This window comes from Ranitomeya imitator, chromosome 2 (genome assembly GCF_032444005.1).
Source record: "Ranitomeya imitator isolate aRanImi1 chromosome 2, aRanImi1.pri, whole genome shotgun sequence".
NCBI classification, from domain to species: domain Eukaryota; kingdom Metazoa; phylum Chordata; class Amphibia; order Anura; family Dendrobatidae; genus Ranitomeya; species Ranitomeya imitator.
This window is the reverse complement of record NC_091283.1, coordinates 384304059-384326857: the sequence shown is the minus strand read 5'-3', so window position 1 is coordinate 384326857 and position 22799 is coordinate 384304059. Positions and strand designations below refer to the sequence as shown.

General features: G+C 44.7%; 1 protein-coding gene across 1 annotated transcript in view; it reads right to left on the bottom strand.

Moving 5' to 3' along the window:
• Positions 1-11869: 11869 nt before the first annotated feature.
• LOC138666640 (zinc finger protein 84-like) overlaps positions 11870-22799 on the bottom strand; it is a 115472-nt gene continuing 104542 nt past the window's right edge. Inside the window, exons 10-11 of the mRNA XM_069754833.1 lie at positions 22592-22682; positions 11870-12861 (exon numbers count right to left, since the gene is read on the bottom strand). Of these exons, the coding sequence (XP_069610934.1) occupies positions 12005-12861; positions 22592-22682 (948 nt within the window). The 3' untranslated portion in view covers positions 11870-12004. The remainder of the gene's footprint in view (positions 12862-22591; positions 22683-22799) is intronic.

The window sequence follows — 22799 nt, the reverse complement described above, 5'->3', positions numbered from 1 at the left end:
ACATCTGTCCCCATTTTGGGCCAATAGAAGTGGTGAGACAGCCGGGCCTTAGTTTTGCAGACCCCCAAGTGTCCAGCGAGTGGAATCTCATGGGCAATCAGTAACAACTCACCCCTAAATTGGTAGGGTACGACCAGCTGTCTCTCCCTCAACCACTCCTGTTGGGGTTTACAGGGAACCGTCTCCCTGTACAATCTCCCTTGCTCACAGGATACCCTCTCCTTATCAGTCTCAGAGGTGGGCGTCTCAGCAAGTTCCTCAATGTCTCAAGGCTAGCATCTCAAGGCAGAGCTGCAAGGAACTCCTGGCTGGAGGCAGCCAGAAGTGACATTAAGGTCCCATCCTCCCGGGGACCCTCTGGGACCTGCCCTGGGTCCGTAACTGGTTCAGTTATTCCTCTGGCTGAGGAGGGTCCAGAAGGCAGGGCATTACTTATGTTCTGGGCACTCTGACTGCGGGAGGCAGCGGCTATATAGGCCGTCTCCCCGGGAAATAAAACAGTCCCATCAGCTTGCCCGGCTATGGGTACTATCTCCCCTATTACCTCAGGAGCAGTGATGATTATGGGGCAGCTACCATCAGCCAGGTCACCTTCCTTTGTGACACTGGTCAGCTGCACAGCATCACCTGCTTCATGGTCCCTGTGCCTGTCCCCATCACCCTTAGCACTGACGCTTAAGGTACCTTCACGCTAAACGATATCGCTAGCGATCCGTGACGTTGAAGCATCCTGGCTAGCGATATCGTTCAGTTTGACACGCAGCAGCGATCAGAATCCTGCTGTGATGTCGTTGGTCAGGGCTAGAAGGCCAGAACTTTATTTGGTCGCTGGCTCTCCCGCTGACATCGCTGAATCGGCGTGTGTGACGCCGATTCAGCGATGTCTTCGCTGGTAACCAGGGTAAACATCGGGTTACTAAGCGCAGGGCCGCTGTGCTTTCCTGCACTCACTGTGAGCACAGCGGCCGGAAAGCAGAGCGGTGACAGCCAGTACAGAGAAGCACAGCGCCGGGGACAGACAGCGGAAGGTAAGTATGAAGCGTTTGTTTTTTTTACTTTTAGGATGGTAACCAGGGTAAACATCGGGTTACTAAGTGCGGCCCTGCGCTTAGTAACCCGATGTTTACCCTGGTTACCGGCATCGTTGGTCGCTGGAGAGCGGTCTGTGTGACAGCTCTCCAGCGACCAAACAGCGAAGCTGCAGCGATCCGGATCGTTGTCTGGATCGCTGCAGCGTCGTTTAGTGTGAAGGTACCTTAACTCCTGTAAGGGGGTCCTCAGCAATATCACCCTGCAGCGTGACATTGCTAAGTCCTCCTGTACCTCCAGATACATCAATATCAGGTAAAGCATTGACATTCATAAAATTAACATTACCCTCAGTATCGATCGGGGAGGGGTGTCGGAGACATAATAAGCAAACATCCTCCCCAAATCAGACCCCAACAAAACATTTGCGGGTAGGTTTTCGAACACTGCCACTTCCTTCACCCCACTCCTGGCACCCCAATCTAAAAAAAACCTGGGCCAACGGCAGGGGACAGCGGATGCCCCCAAATCCAGGTGACAGTCAGTGTTTTTCCCAGGATAATCTCTTCAGGGGACACCAGTTAGGGTCAGATGAGGGTTCATTAGGCCCCGATGTCCTTGAGGCCTACAGTGATAGTGTCTCCGACGGTGACAGACCGCAAATTTTCACAGACCCTTCCAACCAACCAACCAACCCACAAAAAGAACTGCTGAATTAGTCCCTGGGGCCTCGGATGGGGGGCTCTTCTTCTGCTTCTCAAGACAAGTGACGATGAAGTGTCCCATCCAGCAGCAGAAATAGCACTGAGGTGTCCTGGCTTATCACAAACTGTCGTACGTCAGCCGGACAAAGATGTAGGAACTGGTCTTTCACCATCAGGTCCTTTAGCTGCTCAAACGTGGTCACTAAGAGTCCTTGAACCCACTGCTCAAAGTGGATTCTGAGCCCATGCACCACATTGCTGTAGCTGTCGTGTGGTCCACGTTTTTACGGTAAACATCAGGAGTCAATTGGTACTTCCGTATTAGGGCCTGCTTGATGGCCTCATAGTTCCCATCTAGCTCTGCTGGAAGAGCAGCAAACACATCCAGGGCCTTGTCTCTCAACCCTGGGGTTAAGTACTATGCCCACTGTTTGGGCGGCAGTTGGTACTGTCTGCAAGTCTTTTCAAATACCCTCAGAAAGGTGTCCTTTTCCCCGTCTTTTCCCATCACTGGAAAGTGCTCTGGCCGGGGTTTAAAGGTTGTTGAATTAGTGGACTCACAGTTGTACTGGGAAGATCTCTGCCCCTGGATTCAGGGCAACTCCAGCTGGTACTGCCTCTCTTCCCACTTGGCCTGGGCCTGTCAGTGTTGCTGTATCAGCTGGAGATGCCCCTCACAATCGTCTGCGTGAAAATGATCCAAGCCATCTGCAAGAGGGGGGTCCACACTACTCTGGTTGCGAGTATGGCTGGCATTCACCGGTTGGACTTCCGCAGAGGTGCCATCTTGCGTTTGGGCTGGCTTCTCCTTCATCGGGGCTCTGGTGATGGACTGGCTCTGCGGCACCTTACAGCAGTTCCGCAATCATTTGGTGCCTGGTTTTGCCCATGGAGTCAATCTGTCTCATCATACAGTGGGCAATAAGAGCATCATTGGTCTGCTGGCTATACCAGGACTCTCCCATCGTAGCCATAATTGCCAAATAAAAGATATTACAGAAAAACGAAGAGGGGTAGGGTGTAACTGCTACACATACAGTATTGTCTCAGATCTAATAAACACTGAGTTCAATCTTCAAAACTTGTTACGCAGGGTCCTCGCAAGAGCCGTGCAAGTTTTTAGTGAGAGGAATGATTGCTCAAACCAGATCACTAATGCTCTATAATCCCACCGCTGCCACCAATTTGTCACAAACTTAGTCAGAAACCTGCAGCTCTCTGGCGCTCCTTTACCCTGCTAGCCAATAAGGGTATTGACAGAGGATAAGAAAGTGAGCGCAGATGCTCTAATTTGTTGAATATTGCGGCACGTGATGTAACGGGATGTATATATATCACCAATTATGAGATGCACCTTTATGATCACCAAAATTAGGGGGAAAATGGGGGTGCATCTTATAACCCCAACTCTGTTCTTACTGAGGGGTCAATGCTGTGGACCCAGAGCTAGGGGTGTTGCAGTGGTGCTGCGGCGGTCCTGCAGTGTGCAGTGGTCCTGCTGTGGTGATACGCAGCGAGCAGTGGCCCTGTGGTGGTTATACGGCAGCGAATGGTGGCCCTGCAGTTGTGGTACAGCGGCGTGTGGTGGCCCTGCAGCGGCTATATATGGCGGTCGCCATTCTTCTTCCGGGGTCCGGCTTCTCACTCGGCACAGGCGCAGATGGAGGAAAGCCCAGCCTCGATTATGTCACCACTGGTCAATGATGCTGCGCTCGCAGCAGGTCATTAACCAGTGGTTCTCAGCATGGACGGTTGCATCTTGGCACCGTCCAGGTTGACTACTCTTTATCCTCCAGACATGGATTACGGTGTGGGACAGAACCACGGACAGGTATGGTATATTGTTGTTTTTTATTTTAGTTTTCTTACAAGAGAAACTGTGTTTGTTATTTTTAAATAAAAAAGTAAAAAGTGTGTTTAGTCTTATTTAATAAAGGACTTTACTCTGGCTGTGTCTTTATTTACCATGTAACTATAAGATTAGTAATGGATAGGTGTCTTATAGACTCCTTTCCATTACAAACATATGGGCTTGATATTACTTGCCAATACAAAGGTGACATCAACCCCACAAATATGAACCCCACTTGTCACCGCTACAGGGCAAGTGGGAAGAGCTGGCCAAAGCGCCAGAATAAATGTTCCCTTTTCTGGGTGGCTGCGGGCTGCTATTATTAGGCTGGGGGGACTATATCAATGACCCCTTTAAGGCGTGGAGATCCCTCTATTCTTGACAACCAGCCTTGCTGAAGCTGACAGCTGAGGGTTGCAGCCCCCAGCTGTGAGTTTTGCCTGGCTGGTTATAGAAAATACGGGGGAACCCATGCCGGGTTTTTCATTCATTTATTTAGTTGTATCTATCTATCACAGGTGGCGGGTGAGGAATACCCCATCATATGCTGCTGCCACTGTTATTAGCGGCAGCAGGTGTAGATTGATGGGAATAATAGTCCAAAAAGCCCCCACCTTCTGTCATTGTTCTGACTTGAATATAACACTCTTCATTCTCCTCTGCTCACATGGATCGCTGGCAGAGCAGGGGAGAATGATGGAAGCCGTCTTCAGCACCCGGCTCCAGGGAACAACGCTTACTGTATCGCTTCTTCCCCGGCGCCGATGCATGTCACACGGATGACAAACATATGTGCACGTGTGCAGGAAGTTTTGCCGCCCGTGCTGATGGTGACAAACAGACACGATCCGTGGAAACACACGAACGTGTGCACAGACCCATTCATTTTAATGGGTATATGTGTGTCAGTGTTTCCGGTACGAGTGAAATCTGTCACCACACGTACCGGAGACATGGATGTGTGAAAGAGGCCTAAAGCTGAGGATGGAGAGAAGAGTGATTCTCCTGCCTCCACCAATCACATATCTGGCCCTGCACACTATTTAATGTTGCAACTACGGTACTCACAAGTCCGAGATCCTTTTAGGAAAGGTGAGCAAACAACCCCCATCATCCTTCAAAATATACTGTATCAATGGGTATATTCTGAAGGATGATGGTGGGTCTAGCCACATTTAGTGTAAATATACATGTAATGTAATGTACAATGCGTTTATTGCAAATGTGACTACCACCTACCTAATCTTAAAACCAAAAACACATGGGCCACCTGCATAGCGAACAAGTCTGTAGAAACCTGTTCACACCACCAAAGAACTTGAAAACACAAAAGCGCACAGAGGTAAAAAAATACTCTGTTGTAAAAAAGTCACAGTAAATAAGCAAGTGCTAGTCAGAAAATGAAAAAATACAGGGTATTTAGTTACTTTTTTTTGCAAAAAAACGTATGTTAAGCTGCTCCACCAATCGCCAAGGTATACCCATAATAGAGCAGTCCTGTCTAATGTATATAATCCCTATCTGATGTATTTAAAAACCTGATAATCTGTATAGTACCTGTATGAACAGGGCTCAGAGAGAAAATATCCACGTTGAACATGCGAGATGGAACAGCTACAATGCAAATGACCCACAGAGGAGTGGTGAACTCCCCAGTCTTGTAGAAACAAGAGAACAATCATAAAACCAAAATCACATGGGCCACCTGCATAGCGAACAAGTCTGTAGAAACCTGTTCACACCACCAAAGAACTTGAAAACACAAAAGCGCACAGAGAGGTAAAAAAAATACTCTGTTGTAAAAAAGTCACAGTAAATAAGCAAGTGCTAGTCAAAATATGAAAAAATACAGGGTATTTAGTGAATACGTTTTTTTGCAAAAAAAAGTATGTTAAGCTGCTCCACCAATCGCCAATATACCCATAATAGAGCAGTCCTGTCTAATGTATATAATGCAGCTTAACATACTTTTTTTTTTTTGCAAAACAACGTATTAACGAAATACCCTGTATTTTTTCATTTTTTGACTAGCACTTGCTTATTTACTGTGACTTTTTTGCAACAGAGTATTTTTTGACCTCTCTGTGCGCTTTTGTGTTTTCAAGTTCTTTGGTGGTGTGAACAGGTTTCTACAGACTTGTTCGCTATGCAGGTGACCCATGTGATTTTGGTTTTATGATTGTTCTCTTGTTTCTACAAGACTGGGGAGTTCACCACTCCTCTGTGGGTCACTTGCATTGTAGCTGTTCCATCTCGCATGTTCAACATGGATATTTTCTCTCTGAGCCCTGTTCATACAGGTACTATACCCCCTTCCCGACCCATGACGCCACGTAGGCGTCATGAAAGTCGGTGCCAATCCGACCCATGACGCCTATGTGGCGTCATGGAAAGATCGCGTCCTTGCAGATCGGGTGAAAGGGTTAACTCCCATTTCACCCGATCTGCAGGGACAGGGGGAGTGGTAGTTTAGCCCAGGGGGGGTGGCTTCACCCCCCCCCCGTGGCTACGATCGCTCTGATTGGCTGTTGAAAGTGAAACTGCCAATCAGAGCGATTTGTAATATTTCACCTATTATAACTGGTGAAATATTACAATCCAGCCATGGCCGATGCTGCAATATCATCGGCCATGGCTGGAAACACTAATGTGAACCCACCCGACCCCACCGATCGCCCCCCGATCTGTCCGGTACACTGCTCCGGCTCCCCTCCGTCCTGTGCTCCGCTCCCCCCGTGCTCTTGTCCGCTCCCCCCGTGCTCCAATCACCCCCCCCTGCACTCCGATCCACACCCCCCCCCCCCGTGCTCCGTTCCACCACCCCCGTGCTCCGTTCCACACACACCCCCCCCCCCCCCCCGTGCTCCGTTCCACCCCTCCGGCGCTCCGATCCACCCCCCATGCTCCGATCCCCCCCCTGTGCTCACCCCCACCCCATCATACTTATCGATCCTGCCGGGGTCCGTCCATCTTCTCCCTGGGCGCCGCCATCTTCCAAAATGGCGGGCGCATGCGCAGTGCGCCCGCCGAATCTGCCAGCCGGCAGATTCGTTCCAAAGTGCATTTTGATCACTGAGATATAATCTATCTCAGTGATCAAAATAAAAAAATAATAAATGACCCCCCCCCCCCCTTTGTCACCCCCATAGGTAGGGACAATAAAAAAATAAAGAATTTTTTTTTCCCACTAATGCTAGGGTTAGGGCTAGGGTTAGGGGTAGGTTTAGGGTTAGGGCTAGGGTTAGGGTTAGGGCTAGGGTTAGGGCTAGGGTTAGGGTTAGGGTTTCGGTATGTGCACACGTATTCTGGTCCTCTGCAGATTTTTCCGCTGCGGATTTGATAAATCCGCAGTGCTAAACCGCTGCGGATTTATGGCGGATTTACCGCGTTTTTTCTGCGCATTTCACTGCGGTTTTACAACTGCGATTTTCTATTTGAGCAGTTGTAAAACCGCTGCGGAATCCGCACAAAGAAGTGACATGCTGCGGAATGTAAACCGCTGCGTTTCCGTGCAGTTTTTCCGCAGCATGTGTACAGCGATTTTTGTTTCCCATAGGTTTACATTGAACTGTAATCTCATGGGAAACTGCTGCGGATCCGCAGCGTTTTCCGCAGCGTGTGCACATACCTTTAGAATTAGGCTATGTGCACACGGTGCGGATTTGGCTGCGGATCCGCAGCAGATTGGCCGCTGCGGATTCGCAGCAGTGTTCCATCAGGTTTACAGTACCATGTAAACCTATGGAAAACCAAATCCGCTGTGCCCATGGTGCGGAAAATACCGCGCGGAAACGCTGCGTTGTATTTTCCGCAGCATGTCAATTCTTTGTGCGGATTCCGCAGCGTTTTACACCTGTTCCTCAATAGGAATCCGCAGGTGAAATCCGCACAAAAAACACTGGAAATCCACGGTAAATCCGCAGGTAAAACGCAGTGCCTTTTACCTGCGGATTTTTCAAAAATTATGCTGAAAAATCTCACACGAATCCGCAACGTGGGCACATAGCCTTAGGGTTAGGGTTGGAATTAGGGTTGTGGTTAGGGTTGTGATTAGGGTTATGGCTACAGTTGGGATTAGGGTTAGGGGTGTGGGGGGGGTTAGTGTTGGAGGTAGAATTGAGGGGTTTCCACTGTTTAGGCACATCAGGGGTCTCCAAACGCAACATGGCGCCACCATTGATTCCAGCCAATCTCGTATTCAAAAAGTCAAATGGTGCTCCCTCAATTCCGAGCCCCGACATGTGCCCAAACAGTGGTTTACCCCCACATATGGGGTACCAGCATACTCAGGACAAACTGCGCAACAATTACTGGGGTCCAATTTCTCCTGTTACCCTTGTGAAAATAAAAAAATGCTTGCTAAAACATCATTTTTGAGGAAAGAAAAATGATTTTTTATTTTCACGGCTCTGCGTTGTAAACGTCTGTGAAGGACTTGGGGGATCAAAGTGCTCACCACATATCTAGATAAGTTCCTTGGGAGGTCTAGTTTCTAAAATGGGGTCACTTGTGGGGGTTTCTACTGTTTAGGCACACCAGGGGCTCTGCAAACGCAACGTGACGCCCGCAGACCATTCCACCAAAGTCTGCATTTCAAAAGTCACTACTTCCCTTCTGAGCCCCGACGTGTGCCCAAACAGTGGTTTACCTCCACACATGGGGTTTCAGCGTACTCAGGAGAAACTGGACAACAACTATTGGGGTCCAATTTCTCCTGTAACCCTTGGGAAAATAAAAAATTCTGGGCTAAATAATTATTTTTGAGGAAAGAAAACGTATTTATTATTTTCACGGCTCTGCATTATAAACTTCTGTGAAGCACTTGGGGGTTCAAAGTACTCACCACACATCTAGATAACTTCCTTTCGGGTCTAGTTTCCAAAATGGGGTCACTTGTGGGGGGTTTCTACTGTTAAGCCACATCAGGGGCTCTGCAAACGCAACGTGACGCCCACAGAGCATTCCATCAAAGTCTGCATTTCAAAACGTCACTACTTCACTTCCGAGCTCCGGCATGTGCCCAAACAGTGGTTTACCCCCACATATGGGGTATCAGCGTACTCAGGAGAAACTGGACAACAACTTTTGGGGTCAAATTTCTCCTGTTACCCTTGGGAAAATAAAAAATTGCAGGCTAAAAGATCATTTTTGAGAAAATAATTTATTTTTTTTATTTTCATGGCTCTGCGTTATAAACATCTGTGAAGCACTTGGGGGTTCAAAGTCCTCACCACACATCTAGATTAGTTCCTTTGGGGGTCTAGTTTCCAAAATGGGGTCATTTCTGGGGGATCTCCAATGTTTAGGCACACAGGGGCTCTCCAAACGTGACATGGTGTCTGCTAATGATTGGAGCTAATTTTCCATTTAAAAAGCCAAATGGCGTGCCTTCCCTTCCGAGCCCTGCCGTGCGCCCAAACAGTGGTTTACCCCCACATATGGGGTATCAGCGTACTCAGGACAAACTGGACAACAACATTTGGGGTCCAATTTCTCCTATTACCCTTGGCAAAATAGGAAATTTCAGGCTAAAAAATCATTTTTGAGGAAAGAAAAATTATTTATTATTTTCATGGCTCTGCGTTATAAACTTCTGTGAAGCACCTTGGGGTTTAAAGTGCTCAATATGCATCTAGATAAGTTCCTTGGGGGGGTCTAGTTTCCAAAATGGGGTCACTTGTGGGGGAGCTCAATGTTTAGGCACACAGGGGCTCTCCAAACGCGACATGGTGTCGCCTAACAATTGGAGCTAATTTTCCATTCAAAAAGTCAAATGGCGCGCCTTCCCTGCCGAGCCCTGCCGAGTGCCCAAACAGTGGTTTACCCCCACATATGAGGTATCAGCGTACACGGGAGAAATTGCCCAACAAATTTTATGATCCATTTTATCCTATTGCCCATGTGAAAATGAAAAAATTGAGGCTAAAAGAATTTTTTTGTGAAAAAAAAAAAAGTACTTTTTCATTTTTACGGATCAATTTGTGAAGCACCTGGGGGTTCAAAGTGCTCACTATGCATTTAGATAAGTTCCTGGGGCGTCTAGTTTCCAAAATGGGGTCACTTGTGGGGGAGGTCCAATTTTTAGGCACACGGGGGCTCTCCAAACGTGACATGGTGTCCGCTAAAGAGTGGAGCCAATTTTTCATTCAAAAAGTCAAATGGCGCTCCTTCCCTTCCAAGCCCTGCCGTGCGCCCAAACAGTGGTTTACCCCCACATATGAGGTATCAGCGTACTCAGGACAAATTGGACAACAACTTTCGTGGTTCAGTTTCTCCTTTTACCATTGGGAAAATAAAAAAATTGTTGCTAAAAATAATTTTTGTGGCTAAAAAGTTAAATGTTCATTTTTTCCTTCCATGTTGCTTCTGCTGCTGTGAAGCACCTGAAGGGTTAATAAACTTCTTGAATGTGGTTTTGAGTACCTTGAGGGGTGCAGTTTTTAGAATGGTGTCACTTTTGGGTATTTTCAGCCATATAGACCCCTCAAACTGACTTCAAATGTGAGGTGGTCCCTAAAAAAAAATGGTTTTGTAAATTTCGTTGTAAAAATGAAAAATCGCTGGTCAAATTTTAACCCTTATAACTTCCTAGCAAAAAAAATTTTGCTTCCAAAATTGTGCTGATGTAAAGTATACATGTGGGAAATGTTATTTATTAACTATTTTGTGTCACATAACTCTCTGGTTTAACAGAATAAAGATTCAAAATGTGAAAATTTCAAAATTTTCGCCAAATTTCCGTTTTTATCACAAATAAATGCAGAATTTATTGACCTAAATTTACCACTAACATGAAGCCCAATATGTGACGAAAAAACAATCTCAGAACAGCTAGGATCCGTTGAAGCGTTTCTGAGTTATTACCTCATAAAGGGACACTGGTCAGAATTGCAAAAAACGGCAAGGTCTTCAAGGTCAAAATAGGCTGGGTCATGAAGGGGTTAAAGATGATCAGGTTTTTAAATACATCAGATAGGGATTATATACATTAGACAGGACTGCTCTATTATGGGTATACCTTGGCGATTGGTTGAGCAGCTTAACATACCTTTTTTTTGCAAAAAAACGTATTAACTTAATACCCTGTATTTTTTCATTTTTTGATTAGCACTTGCTTATTTACTGTGACTTTTTTACAACAGAGTATTTTTTGACCTCTCTGTGCGCGTTTGTGTTTTCAAGTTCTTTGGTGGTGTGAACAGGTTTCTACAGACTTGTTCGCTATGCAGGTGGCCCATGTGTTTTTGGTTTTATGATTGTTCTCTTGTTTTTACAAGACTGGGGAGTTCACCACTCTAATCTTTCAGAATACATCCATGTATACAGTAAATGGGTGTATTCCTGAGGATGAGGGGGGTGGTAGTCACAATATACGGCACTTAAGGCACTGTACTGTAATTACAGATCCCCTATAACAGTATGTCATCCACAAATAAAGTTTTTGTATTTTATTAAAGGTTTTTGCACACTATTTGGCTCAAAATATTGTTTTTCTTTTTTTCCTCTCAAATCTAGGTGCGTCTTATAATCAGGTGCGTCTTATAAAGCGAAAAATATGGTAAAAATTGGCATGTGCATATGTATTCACCACTTTTGCTATGAAAAATTTCTGTTGGAAGCGATTACCTTCATAAGTCACATGCTTAGTGAAAGAAAGTCCACCTGTGCGCAGTATAATTGTCACATGATCTGTTAGTATATACACACACCTTTTAAGAAAGCCCATAGAGGCTGCAAGGCCATTAAGCAAGAGGTACCACTAGCCAAACAACACCATGAAGAACAAGCAAATCTCCAAACAAGTCAGACAAAAAGTTGTTGAGACGTACAAGTCAGGGTTGGGTTCTAACAAAGTAACCCATTCTCTGAGGATCTCCCAGAGCACCATCACATCCATTATCATTATCAAACTGAACTTTTGGCCACCAACGTAAACGCTATGTCTGCCACCAAACCAACAAATTTCATCACCCCAAGGAAACCCCACAGTGAAATATGGTGGTGGCAGCGTCATGCTGTGGGGATGTTTTTCGGCAGCAGAGACCGGGAAATGGTCCAAGTCAAGTGAAATTCTATGCTGTGGGATAGAAAGACACAAAAAATGATGGGGGGGGGGGGGACTTTTGCAAGCCACTGTATACATTTTCTATTAATCATTTAGTGCTCTAAGTTGTTTTCCATTTTGCTTGTAGACAAGTGACTTTAATTGATTATAATTTGCAATTTTTCTTTTATATGTTGACAATGTAATGATTTAAATGATTTAAAATAAAAGTGTCTTCTTCCCTGTGTAAGTTTTCTCATGTTTAACAAGATCGTATTTCTGGGTAAAGCACTTCTCATGTTCTGAACATAAAAATGGCTTTTCCAATGTGTGAACTTTATGATATCTAACAAGATCACATTTCTAGTTAAAACATTATGAACATTCTGAACCTGAAAACAACTTTTCCTGTGTGTGAATTCTTTGATGTGTAACAAGTTTGTGTTTCTCGCTATACTGTTTCCCACATTCTGAACATAAGTATGGTTTCTCCCCTGTGTGAGTTCTGTGGTGCCTAGCAAGTTGTGATATATCTGTAAAACATTTCCCACATTCTGTACATGAAAATGGCTTCTCCCCTGTGTGAGTTCTCTGATGTCTAGCAAGTTGTGATTTATCTATAAAACATTTCCCACATTCTGAACATGGAAATGGTTTTTCCCCTGTGTGAGTTCTCTGATGTCTAACAAGATTTGATCTCTGATTAAAACAATCACCACATTCTGAACATAAAAATGGTTTCTCCCCTGTGTGAGTTCTTTGATGTGTAACAAGATTTTTTTTCTCATTAAAACATTTCCCACATTCTGAGCAAGAAAATGGCTTCTCCCCTGTGTGAGTTTTTTGATGTGAAAAAAGATTTGATTTCCTTTTAAAATATTTCCCACATTTTAAACATGAAAATAGCTTCTTCCCTGAGTGACTTCTCTCATGTGAAAGAAATCTTGATTTACTACTGTAGCATTTCCCAAATTCTGAATATAAAAATGGTTTCTCTCCTGTGTGAGCTACTTCATGTTCATCAGTACTTTTGTGGTTTTTCATATTTTCCTTTAATGAAGCAGAAGAAAGGACCTGTTGAAAAGGATCCAATGACAGATTTTTCCTAAGAAGGGCTTGAAGTTTATCTGAGATAATTACATGGTCTTCATTCGGATCTGATGTGATATCATGACCACCTGCTGCAAAATGAGAAAATATCAGATGTCCCTCTGAACTCCTGGTACCGTCATCTGCAAAGAGTAAATATAATTTTTATTACGGTAATTGTCAATAACACTGCATTAGAATTAAATTAATATTTATATTATTCTATAATTTATAACATTTTCATATAAACTGTAATAGAATTCAGCATTAGACTGTCAAAGACATTGGATGTCATGACACAGCTGTCGCTTGACCAGGGACCAAGGGCTCCTTCCCTGTCCCTAACACTAGGGGCGCCCTGCTCCCCGTGATAGTTATGAAGGTGAAGATGCCGGGGCCTCCACCCTTGCCTTATCTCTGGAGTTAGCCCTCCATCTGTTCTCTTCCCCCACAAAGGAAAGAGGGGCGCTACTGTGCACTGTAGTACACCAACCCGACAACCAAGGCAACACAAACAAGGGTTAACAGAAAACTCCAGGCATACAAAATATTCACACACATATAATATGCAAATTGCCTCTTCTGAGAAAAAGAGGACCTTAGACCCCAGTCCAGAGCCTCTCACCTAGCCAAATTAGTTCTCATGCTTCGCACTGACAAGGGACAACAGCCCGAAACACCGTGTCTGCGAATTGAGATACTAATTTGGCTTTTATCCTAAGTCATATTGCACGACTCGTTAAAGGTGGCGCTATAGAGTTAAGTCCTCTTTTTCTCAGAAGAGGCAATTTGCATATTATATTTCCCAGAGGAGCATTGCACGGCAAATAAGCCTCCTTACCTTGACAAGCCAGAGATGGTATGTCACTCTGCATAAGGAGAAACGATACCCCTTAGACCCCACACACATATAAGAGAGGAATGCAGTGGGGTGTGAAGGTAGGTAATGACGAGGGGTGACATCATAGAGGTTACCTCTGGTCACTGAGCTCCGTTCCCAGCAGGAATGAACTGCGATCAGATCTCCGCTAGAAACGTGAGCGCTCAGGGCTCACTGTGCTGGCGGGTATCTCACAAAAGTCACCGCAGCTCATCGCGGCTTGGAACGTAGCTCAGAGACCGGATGTAACCTCTATGACATCACCTCCGGTCACTGAAGCTCCGCTACTAAGCAGCTCATTCACAGTACTTTTCAGCCGGGATGGTCGCATCTGTGCACCGTCTGGGTTGAAAACTGTATATCCCCTAGACATGGATTACGGCTTGGGACACAATGGACAGGTATGATATATTGTTGCTTTATTATTTTACTTTTATTACAGGATCGAGGGCTTCACTTGGATTAGGAGTAATGATAAAAATGTTAACTGTGTTATGTTTTTATTTCAAATAAAATACTTTATTCTTGCTGTGTCTTTATTTACCATACAACTATAGGATTAGTAATGGACAGGAGTCTTATAGACGCTTCTGCATTACTAAGCCGTGGACGTGTCACCGGTGCCATCAACCCCACAAATATTACCCCACTTGTCACCGCTACAGTGCAAGTGGGAAGAGCCGGGCAAAGCGCCAGAATTGGCGCATCTAATAGATGTGCCTTTTCTGGGCAGCTGCAAGCTGCTATTTTTAGGCTGGAAGGGTCAATATCCATGACACTTTACCAGCCTGAGAATAGCAGCCCCCAGCTGTGAGCCTTAGCAAGGCTGGTTGTCAAAAATAGGGAGGACCCCACGTCATTTTTTTAAAATTATTTATTTAAATAATTAAAAAATATGGCGTGGGGACCCCTCTATTCTTGATATTCAACCTTGCATACCCCAGCTGTGAGTTTTGTCTGGCTGGTTATCAAAAATAGCGGGGAAACAACAACTTTTTTTAAATTACCGTATTCATTTACAGCACAGGAGCGGCAGATGAATACTCCCATACGCCGCTCCTGGTGTCACTGTTATTAGAAGCAGCAGGGGTAGGCTGATGGGAGTAATAGTCCCATCAGCTGCTGCCTGTTGTCTCTTCTATTACTTATATGTAACTCTCATCATTCGCCCATGCTCGCACCGATTGCCGGCAGAGCAGGGAAGAATGAGGAGAGCTGTGTTTAGCACCCAGCGCCGGAAAACAGCGATTAATGTAACGCTTCTTCCCCGGCACCAATGAGTGTCACATGGATGACATCCATGTGTGTTATGTGTATGCACGTGTGCGGGACGTTTTATGGCCCGTGCTGACATTAAAAAATGAACATGTCAACGTGTTTTGCCCACGGACACATGGTTCATGGAAACACACTGACATGTGCACAGATCCATTCACTTGAATAGGCAAATAGCGCTCCATTCCTCCCGAGTCTCTCCGCATGGCTAAGTAGCACTGTACAGACACATATGGGGCATTGCCATGTTCAGTAGACATTGTGGGACAAATTTTGTTGCCATCTTTACCCACTTCTTGTGTGAAAATCTAAATCTTTGACGAAAACAAAATTTTGGTGGTAAAACTGTAGTTATTTTGTCCTCACTGCCCAATGGTATAAAATTCTGTGACACACCCATGGTGCCAGTATGATCACTGCACCCCTAGATGAATTCATTGAGTGGTGTAGTCCGTACAATGGGGTCACTTATTGGGCGTTCTGCTGTTTTGGCACCTCATGGGCTCTCCCAGTGGATCATGACACCTGCAAACCATAACAGTAAAATCTGGTGCTCCTTCCCTTCCGAGCTCTGCCATGTGCCCAAACAGTGGTTTACCCCCACATATAGGTTATCAGCAAACTCAGGACAAATTGCACAACTTTTGGGGTCCAATTTCTCCTGTTACCCTTGGGAAAATAAAAAATTGGAGCAAAAAAATAATTTTTGTGAAAAAAAGTAGGAATTAGTCCTACCGGTAATAGCGTTTCCAGGAGTCCATCATGACATCACCACCAGGAGGTTGTCCTTCGTATCCTTGATAGGGACAGGAACGTAGAAAAGGTTAAATGGCCCCTCCCCACCTCCACCCTTCAGGCATTTTCCCAAGTACCACACCAGGATGGATGCAACTCTATTTTATTGAAATTCCTTTCTACACATGTTTACATCACATATCAGACAGGAACTCAAGGGAGGGTATGTAAGGGGTGCTGTCATGATGAACTCCTGGAAACATTATTACCGGAAGGACTAATTCCTACTTTCCAGGACGTCCCTCCTGACAGCACCACCAGGAGAAATACCAAATAACTCCTATTTTAGGGTGGGATTACAGCTTGGAGGACTTTCCTCCCAAACGTAGTTTGTTAGTTTGCTGTAACGTCCAACTTATAATGCCTACAGAAGGTATTTGATCTAGACCAAGATGCAGCTCTGCATATTTGGTCCATTGAAGCCCCAGCGCTTTCTGCCCATGAGGCCGAGACTGCTCTCAGCGAGTGCGCTTTGAGACTTTCTGGTGGGGGTCTCCTTGCCGAGATATAGGCTGCCCTGATAGTTGACTTAATCCATCTAGCTAGAGTAGCTTTGGACGTCTTCTTCCCTCTGTTTCTTCCGGCCATCTGGATGAAGAGATTAGCGTCCACTCTCCAATTGTTTGTGATCTCTAGGTAGTGGAGAATTGTCCTTTTAACATCTAAGGCATGAAGAGAACGCTTCTTTTCATTACTATAATTCTGTAGAACAATCTGTTGACTTCTATGGAAGTCCGAAATCACCTTAGGGAGAAACCCGGGATCTAGTTTAAGGATGATGCAATCATCCTGGATTTTCAGGTATGGATCTTTAATGGATAAGGATTGAATCTCGCTGATACGTCTTGCTGAATTTATTGCTACTAAGAAGAGGGCTTTAAGGGTTACCGCTCTTAAGTCTACTTGATTTAGTGGTTCGTATGGTTCTTTATAGAGTTAATTCAAAACCAGGTTTAGAACCCAGGGAGGTACTGTAGTGCGTATCGTAGGCCTAAGCCTTTGGGTGGTCTTAACAAATCTCATTACCAAGGGATGACTAGCTAACTGAAAGTCATAGAAGGAACTGAGGGCTGAAATTTGTACTTTTAATGTACTAGGTCTTAGTCCTTTATCAAAGCCTAACTGGAGAAATTCTAGGATTTTTTGAATATCTGGGCCCTGGGAGACCAACACAGGAGTTGTACTTTGTGAACAAAACTTCTTCCATATTTTCCCATATATTGCAGAAGTCACAGGCTTCCTACTGCTCTGGATAATGGCAATGACTGGTTCTGAGAGGCCTTTTGACTTTAGGATCTCTTTTTCAGGATCCACGCTGTTAACTGTAGCACACCCGGGTTTTGATGAACTAGAGGGCCTTGGAATAAAAGGTCCGGTCTTGCTGGTAGATGGATGAGGAAACCAGCTCCTTTTGGTCCAGTATGGAACTATTAGGATTACCGATGCCTGGCTCTCCTGGATCTTCCTCAAGACTCTCGGTATTAGAGCCAATGGTGGAAAAGCATACGCCAGATTCATATCCCACTTCTGAGCCAAGGCGTCTATTCCTGACGGCCTGTCTCCTGGATTTAGAGAAAAGAACCTTTCTGTTTTTGTATTTTTCTTTGAAGCAAACAGATCCACTTCCGGGAAACCCCAACGTTGGGTTAACTGAAGAAAGATTTCCTGATTTAAGGACCATTCTGTGGGGCATAACTTTTGTCTGCTCAGAAAGTTGGCTACCTGGTTTTCGGTGCCTTTTAGGTGAACTGCTGTTATTGATTTTACTGTGAGTTCTGCCCAGGAGAATATTGTGTCTGTGAGGTCCTGTAAATGGTGATGCTTTGGACCTCCTTGGTGAAGTAGGAAGGCTACTGTTGTTGAATTGTCTGAGAAGATACGGACGTGTTGGTCCTTTAACTCTTCCTGATAGGTCTTTAAGGCTTCCCAGACTGCTCTGAGCTCTCTGTAATTTGAAGATTTGCTTCGTATTGACTCGGGCCAAGTTCCTTGGGAGTAGTCTTCCCCCATGTGGGCTCCCCAGCCCCTGAGGCTTGCATCCGTAGTGATGCTCACGCATGGAGATGTTCTCCAAGTTCTTCCTTTTTTGAGGTTTGTTGTTATGGTCCACCATGACAGTGATCTTTTTGCGTCTCTGGATAGGCGCACTTTGTTGTCCAGGGATGTGTCTCTGCCGTCCCAAAGTGAAAGGACTTCCTGCTGCAAGGGTCTTGAGTGATACTGACTCCATTGAACGCTGGAAATGCGTGATGTCATTAACCCTAGCACCCGCATGGCCTTCCTTATGATGGTCTGTTTTTGCTTTTGCAATATTTGAATCTCTTTTTTGAATGATTCTTGCTTGTGTTGCGGGAGGTACGCATGTTCCTGAGTTGAGTCTAGGATCACTCCAAGAAATGACTTCTTTGTCTCTGGTTTGAAGTTTGATATTTTTAGATTTATTAGCCATCCTAGACTTTTTAGAACTGACACCGTCGTTGTTAAATTCTTCTCCATCTGTTGAGGGGAGTCTGCTATAAGCAGGATGTCGTCCAGATAAGGGATCAGGATCTTTTTTTCTCTCAAAAAGGCCATCACCTCTGCCATGAGTTTGGTGAAGATTCTGGGAGCAGACGAGAGGCCAAATGGCAGGCACCTGAACTGAAAGTGTAGAATGTAATCTCTGTCTTTTATAGCAAATCTGAGATATTGTTGGTGTGAGGCGTAGATGGGAACCTGGTAGTAAGCACTTTTTAGGTTAATCTGCTCATTACCAAGCCTTTCTGGAATAGAGGTATTACGGATTTGAGGGACTCCATCTTGAACTGTTTGTAAGTTACCCACTGATTTAGTGGTTTCAGATTTATGATCGTACGATATTCTCCACCTGGTTTTTTTTATGGAGAACAGGCTTGAATACTGTCCCTTGAACCTCTGCGAGTGGGGAACCGGAATAATGGCTTTTATTTGGATAAGTTCCTGAATATCCTTTAGAAGTCTCTGGTGATCTGTCAAGGACTGGGTCTGAGTCAGACAAAATCTTCTGGGGGGTAACTGGCTGAATTCTATTCTGTATCCCTGCTCTATTGTACTGAAGATCCATGAATTCTGAGTGATCTCTTGCCAGCCCTGTAAGAAGTACTGGAGTCTTCCACCCACTAAGTTGGCATCATTGTCTGTTGGCTCTTGGCTTCTGATCCTGAAAGGTACCCCTACCTCTCCCCCCTTTCGGGTAGCTCCATCTTCCACCTTTCCCCTTCCCTCTATAATCCTGTCTGGGATGGAACGAGTCCTACGAAAGGACGGTGTATTTTTCGGCTTCTCCTCCGGAAAGCCTTTCTTCTTGTCTGCTGCTGTTTCAAGCAGTTCGTCCAATACTGGACCAGATACATGAAGACCGGAGAAGGGTATTGAACATAGTTTGTTCTTTAATTGCGTATCGCCGGACCATGACCTGAGCCACAGAGCTCTTCTTGCTGCGTTGGACAAAGTGCTGTTCCTTGCTGCGAACTGAACCGATTCCGCCGAAGCATCAGCCATAAAATCCGTTGCCATCTTCAATAATGGTAAAGACTTTAGGATTTCCTCTCTAGGAGTTTTATTGTTAATTTGGTCTTCTAATTTTTCTACCCACAGAGTTATTGACTTGGCCACTGAGGTAGCCACGATATTAGCCTTCATGATAGCTGATGATGCTTCCCAGGCCTTCTTCAGGAGTCTTCTGATCTTTTGTCCATAGGGTCTTTGAGACCAGAGGAATCTTCAAATGGTATAGCGGTCTTTTTTGAGACCTTGGACACTGGTATATCCACTTTAGGCACAGATTCCCATACTTTGGTCTCGTCCAGATCAAAAGGGAGACGGTATCTAAATTCTTTTGGGACTATTAGCTTCTTCCCGACGTCCTCCCATTCTTCCAGGATCATTTCTGTTATATGGTGATTTACTGGGAACACCCTGTTTCTGCGAGCTCTAAGTCTGCCAAACATCTTATCTTGGACTGTCAGGGGTTCTGTGGCTTCTTCCACCTCCATGGTGTTTCTGACAGCCTGCAGGAGTATATCCGTGTTTTCAGAAGAGAGCAGATACCTCTTTCTCTCTTCTGGGAGCATGGCTGAAGAACATTTGCCTTCCATGGAATCAGATATAGAGTAAGTTGAGAGCTCACCCTCTTCTGAGCTAAGATCTTGCTCCCACCTGGGTTTTTTAGGACGGGGAGATTCATCCAGCATCAGGGCTGATATCATGGACTGTACCTCCTCTCTGATAATAGTTTTATTACTATCTAGAAAGGAGGTCTGCTCCTCTTTAAGCAGTCCCGACATACAGCCGTCACACAATTTCTTAGAGTGTCCTTCTGGCAGTCTGTTAGAGCATAGTGGACATCTATTCGTCTTGTGTCTAGTAACTGCTGCTGGATGCTTGGGCGCGTCTTTATCCTGCAATAGAGATATAAGCAGGCCCTATACCTTGTGAGTGACTAGCGTTATGAAAACCCCACTATGTATAACTCACATGTTCTGGGGTGAGCGCTGAGGACTGGACATATGGACGATTAGCAACTTCCATGTTTCCTAGGTTAAGTGTGCTGTCAGGTGTTCGTGTTTAAATAGTCTGCCTCACCTGGCTTCAAACCATCTGACCCGTCCTCCTTCCGAGCTCAGCTGCTGGCGATCCTCCTGATGACCTCCGGCGGGTCTACACACATCCCTGGTGGAACTCACGCTGACTCGTGGAAGAGATTTCCCCCCCGGGGCCCACTACAGCAGCCCCACAAGGCCGCGCTCTTCGGCGTCCTTGCTGGCAGCAACGAGGCCTGGCCAGAACCCCGCCCCCGGAAGTCATCACCGGAAGTCGGCGTGCGGCCGGGTATACAGCTGTCGGCGCAGAGCCCTCTGGAGAGGGATGCGCCACAAAAGGGAGCACACAGCTCAACCCGCTCTGAGGGACCTCCCTCGGTGTCAGCGCGTTCTGTGGAGTCTGCTGTAGAAGCAAGCCTCCGCTGCTCAGAGCGGGATGGAGCCGCCCCGGGAGCCCTGCTCGACCGGCTGTTAGAAATCTTCGGCACGGTAAGCCGCACCCAACTCCCCTGCGTCTGTCCCTGATAGGGACAGGAAAAACACTGAAGGGTGGAGGTGGGGAGGGGCTATTTAACCTCCTCTGTGTTCCTGTCCCTATCAAGGATACGAATGACAACCTCCTGGTGGTGATGTCAGGAGGGACGACCTGGAAAATACAATATTTTTATTTTTACGGCTCTATGTTATAAACCTTTGTGAAGCACTTAGGGGTTCAAAGTGTTCACCACACATCTAGATAACTTCCTTAGGAGGTCTAGTTTGCAAAATGGTGTCACTTGTGGGGGGTTTCCACTGCTTAGGCACACCAGGGGCTCTCCAAACGTGACATGGCGTCCGATCTCAATTCCAGCCAATTTTGCATTGAAAAGACAAACGGCACTCCTTCCCTTCCAAGCTCTGCCATGCGCCCAAACAGTGATTTACCCCCATATATGGGGTATCGGCGTACTCAGAACAAATTGCACAAGAACTTTTAGGGTCCAATTGATCCTGCTGCCCTTGGTAAAATAAAAAAATTTGGTTTTGAATTAAGATTGAAAAAAAAAAAAAATGAACATTTAACTTTTTTAAGCATTCAAAAAATTCCTGTGAAACACCTGAAGGGTTAATAAATATCTTGAATGTGGTTTTGAGCACCTTGAGGTGTGCAGTTTTAAGAATGGTGTCTGTTTTTGGTATTTTCAGTCATATAAACCCCTCAACGTGACTTCAAATGTCAGGTGGCCCCTAAAAAAACATGGTGTTGTAAAAATGAGAAATCACTGTGTAACTTTTAATCCTTATAACTTCCTAACAAAAAAAAATTTGGTTCCAAAATTGTGCTAATGTAAAGTAGACATGTGGGAAATGTTACTTATTAAGTCTTTTGTGTGACATATCTGTGTGATTTAAGGGCATGAAAATTAAAAGTTGAAAAATTGCTAAATTTTCAAAATTTATGCCAAATTTCCATTTTTTTTTTTTTACACAAATAAACGCAAGTTACATCGAAGAAATTTTACCACTATCATGAAGTAAAATATGTCATGAAAAAAAACTCAGAATCGCTGGGATCCGTTGAAGCGTTCCAGAGTTATAACCTCATAAAGGGACAGTGGTCAGAATTGTAAAAATTGGCCCGGTCATTAACGTGCAAACCACTCTCGGGGGTAAAGGGGTTAACTTTAGGACTTTTAGAGGTAATTTCATCTTCAACTTGCTTAACTGTTCACAATAAAAGTAATTTTGACCAGGGGTACCCAAACTTTTACATTCCACTGTAGTACCGAAAGAGTTCCATGATTACAGAACTATAAAATTAAAAAAACAATCAATACTAAATAAATAGAAGAGTGAATTAAACTATCAATATCTTTCATCACACATAAAACATAGAGTTATAAAAAATGGATCACGTGGAAGGGAAAGAAATCACCAGAAGCAAGAAGGAAAATATCAGAATATAGGAACATGATTGTACAAGAATGAGCATGAGAACCAAAATCTGCTTAAGATTTAGGAATACAGACACATAATCAACGTGTTTAATACGGGCAAAATATATTATGTAATGATCAGAGTGGTTGGTAGTAGGTTTACAAAAAAAAAAAAACAGTAATACTGGACATTGCAGAAGTCTGCAGTAGATCACCATATACTGTAATAATATGATTATCAAGTGCTGCAAGACAGATAATGTAAACTGACCAGATATGTGCAAGAGATGAAATGTCAGAACATTTCACGAGAATAATCATGTATTATAATGTGCACAATCATAGAGCATAAAGAAGAAATACTCATAATGGAAGTGTGTTCCCTCTGGCATGGAGCCGACTCAAATGTGCGTTTCAGGCGCTGATTGATTTTTTAGGTTATACTCACCTGTGCGGTTATCTGTAGGAATCTCCTCTTTACACCACTCATCTCCTCTCACATATATCTCTGTAGTGTTAATATGGGGCAGATATTTACTCTGAAATAGATGGAGAAGTTGTAAATAATGATTCAGAAGAACAGAAAAGATCATAAATTATCACGACAATCAAAAAAAGGCCAGCAGAATATCCCACATAGCTGCAGGTCTCCTGTA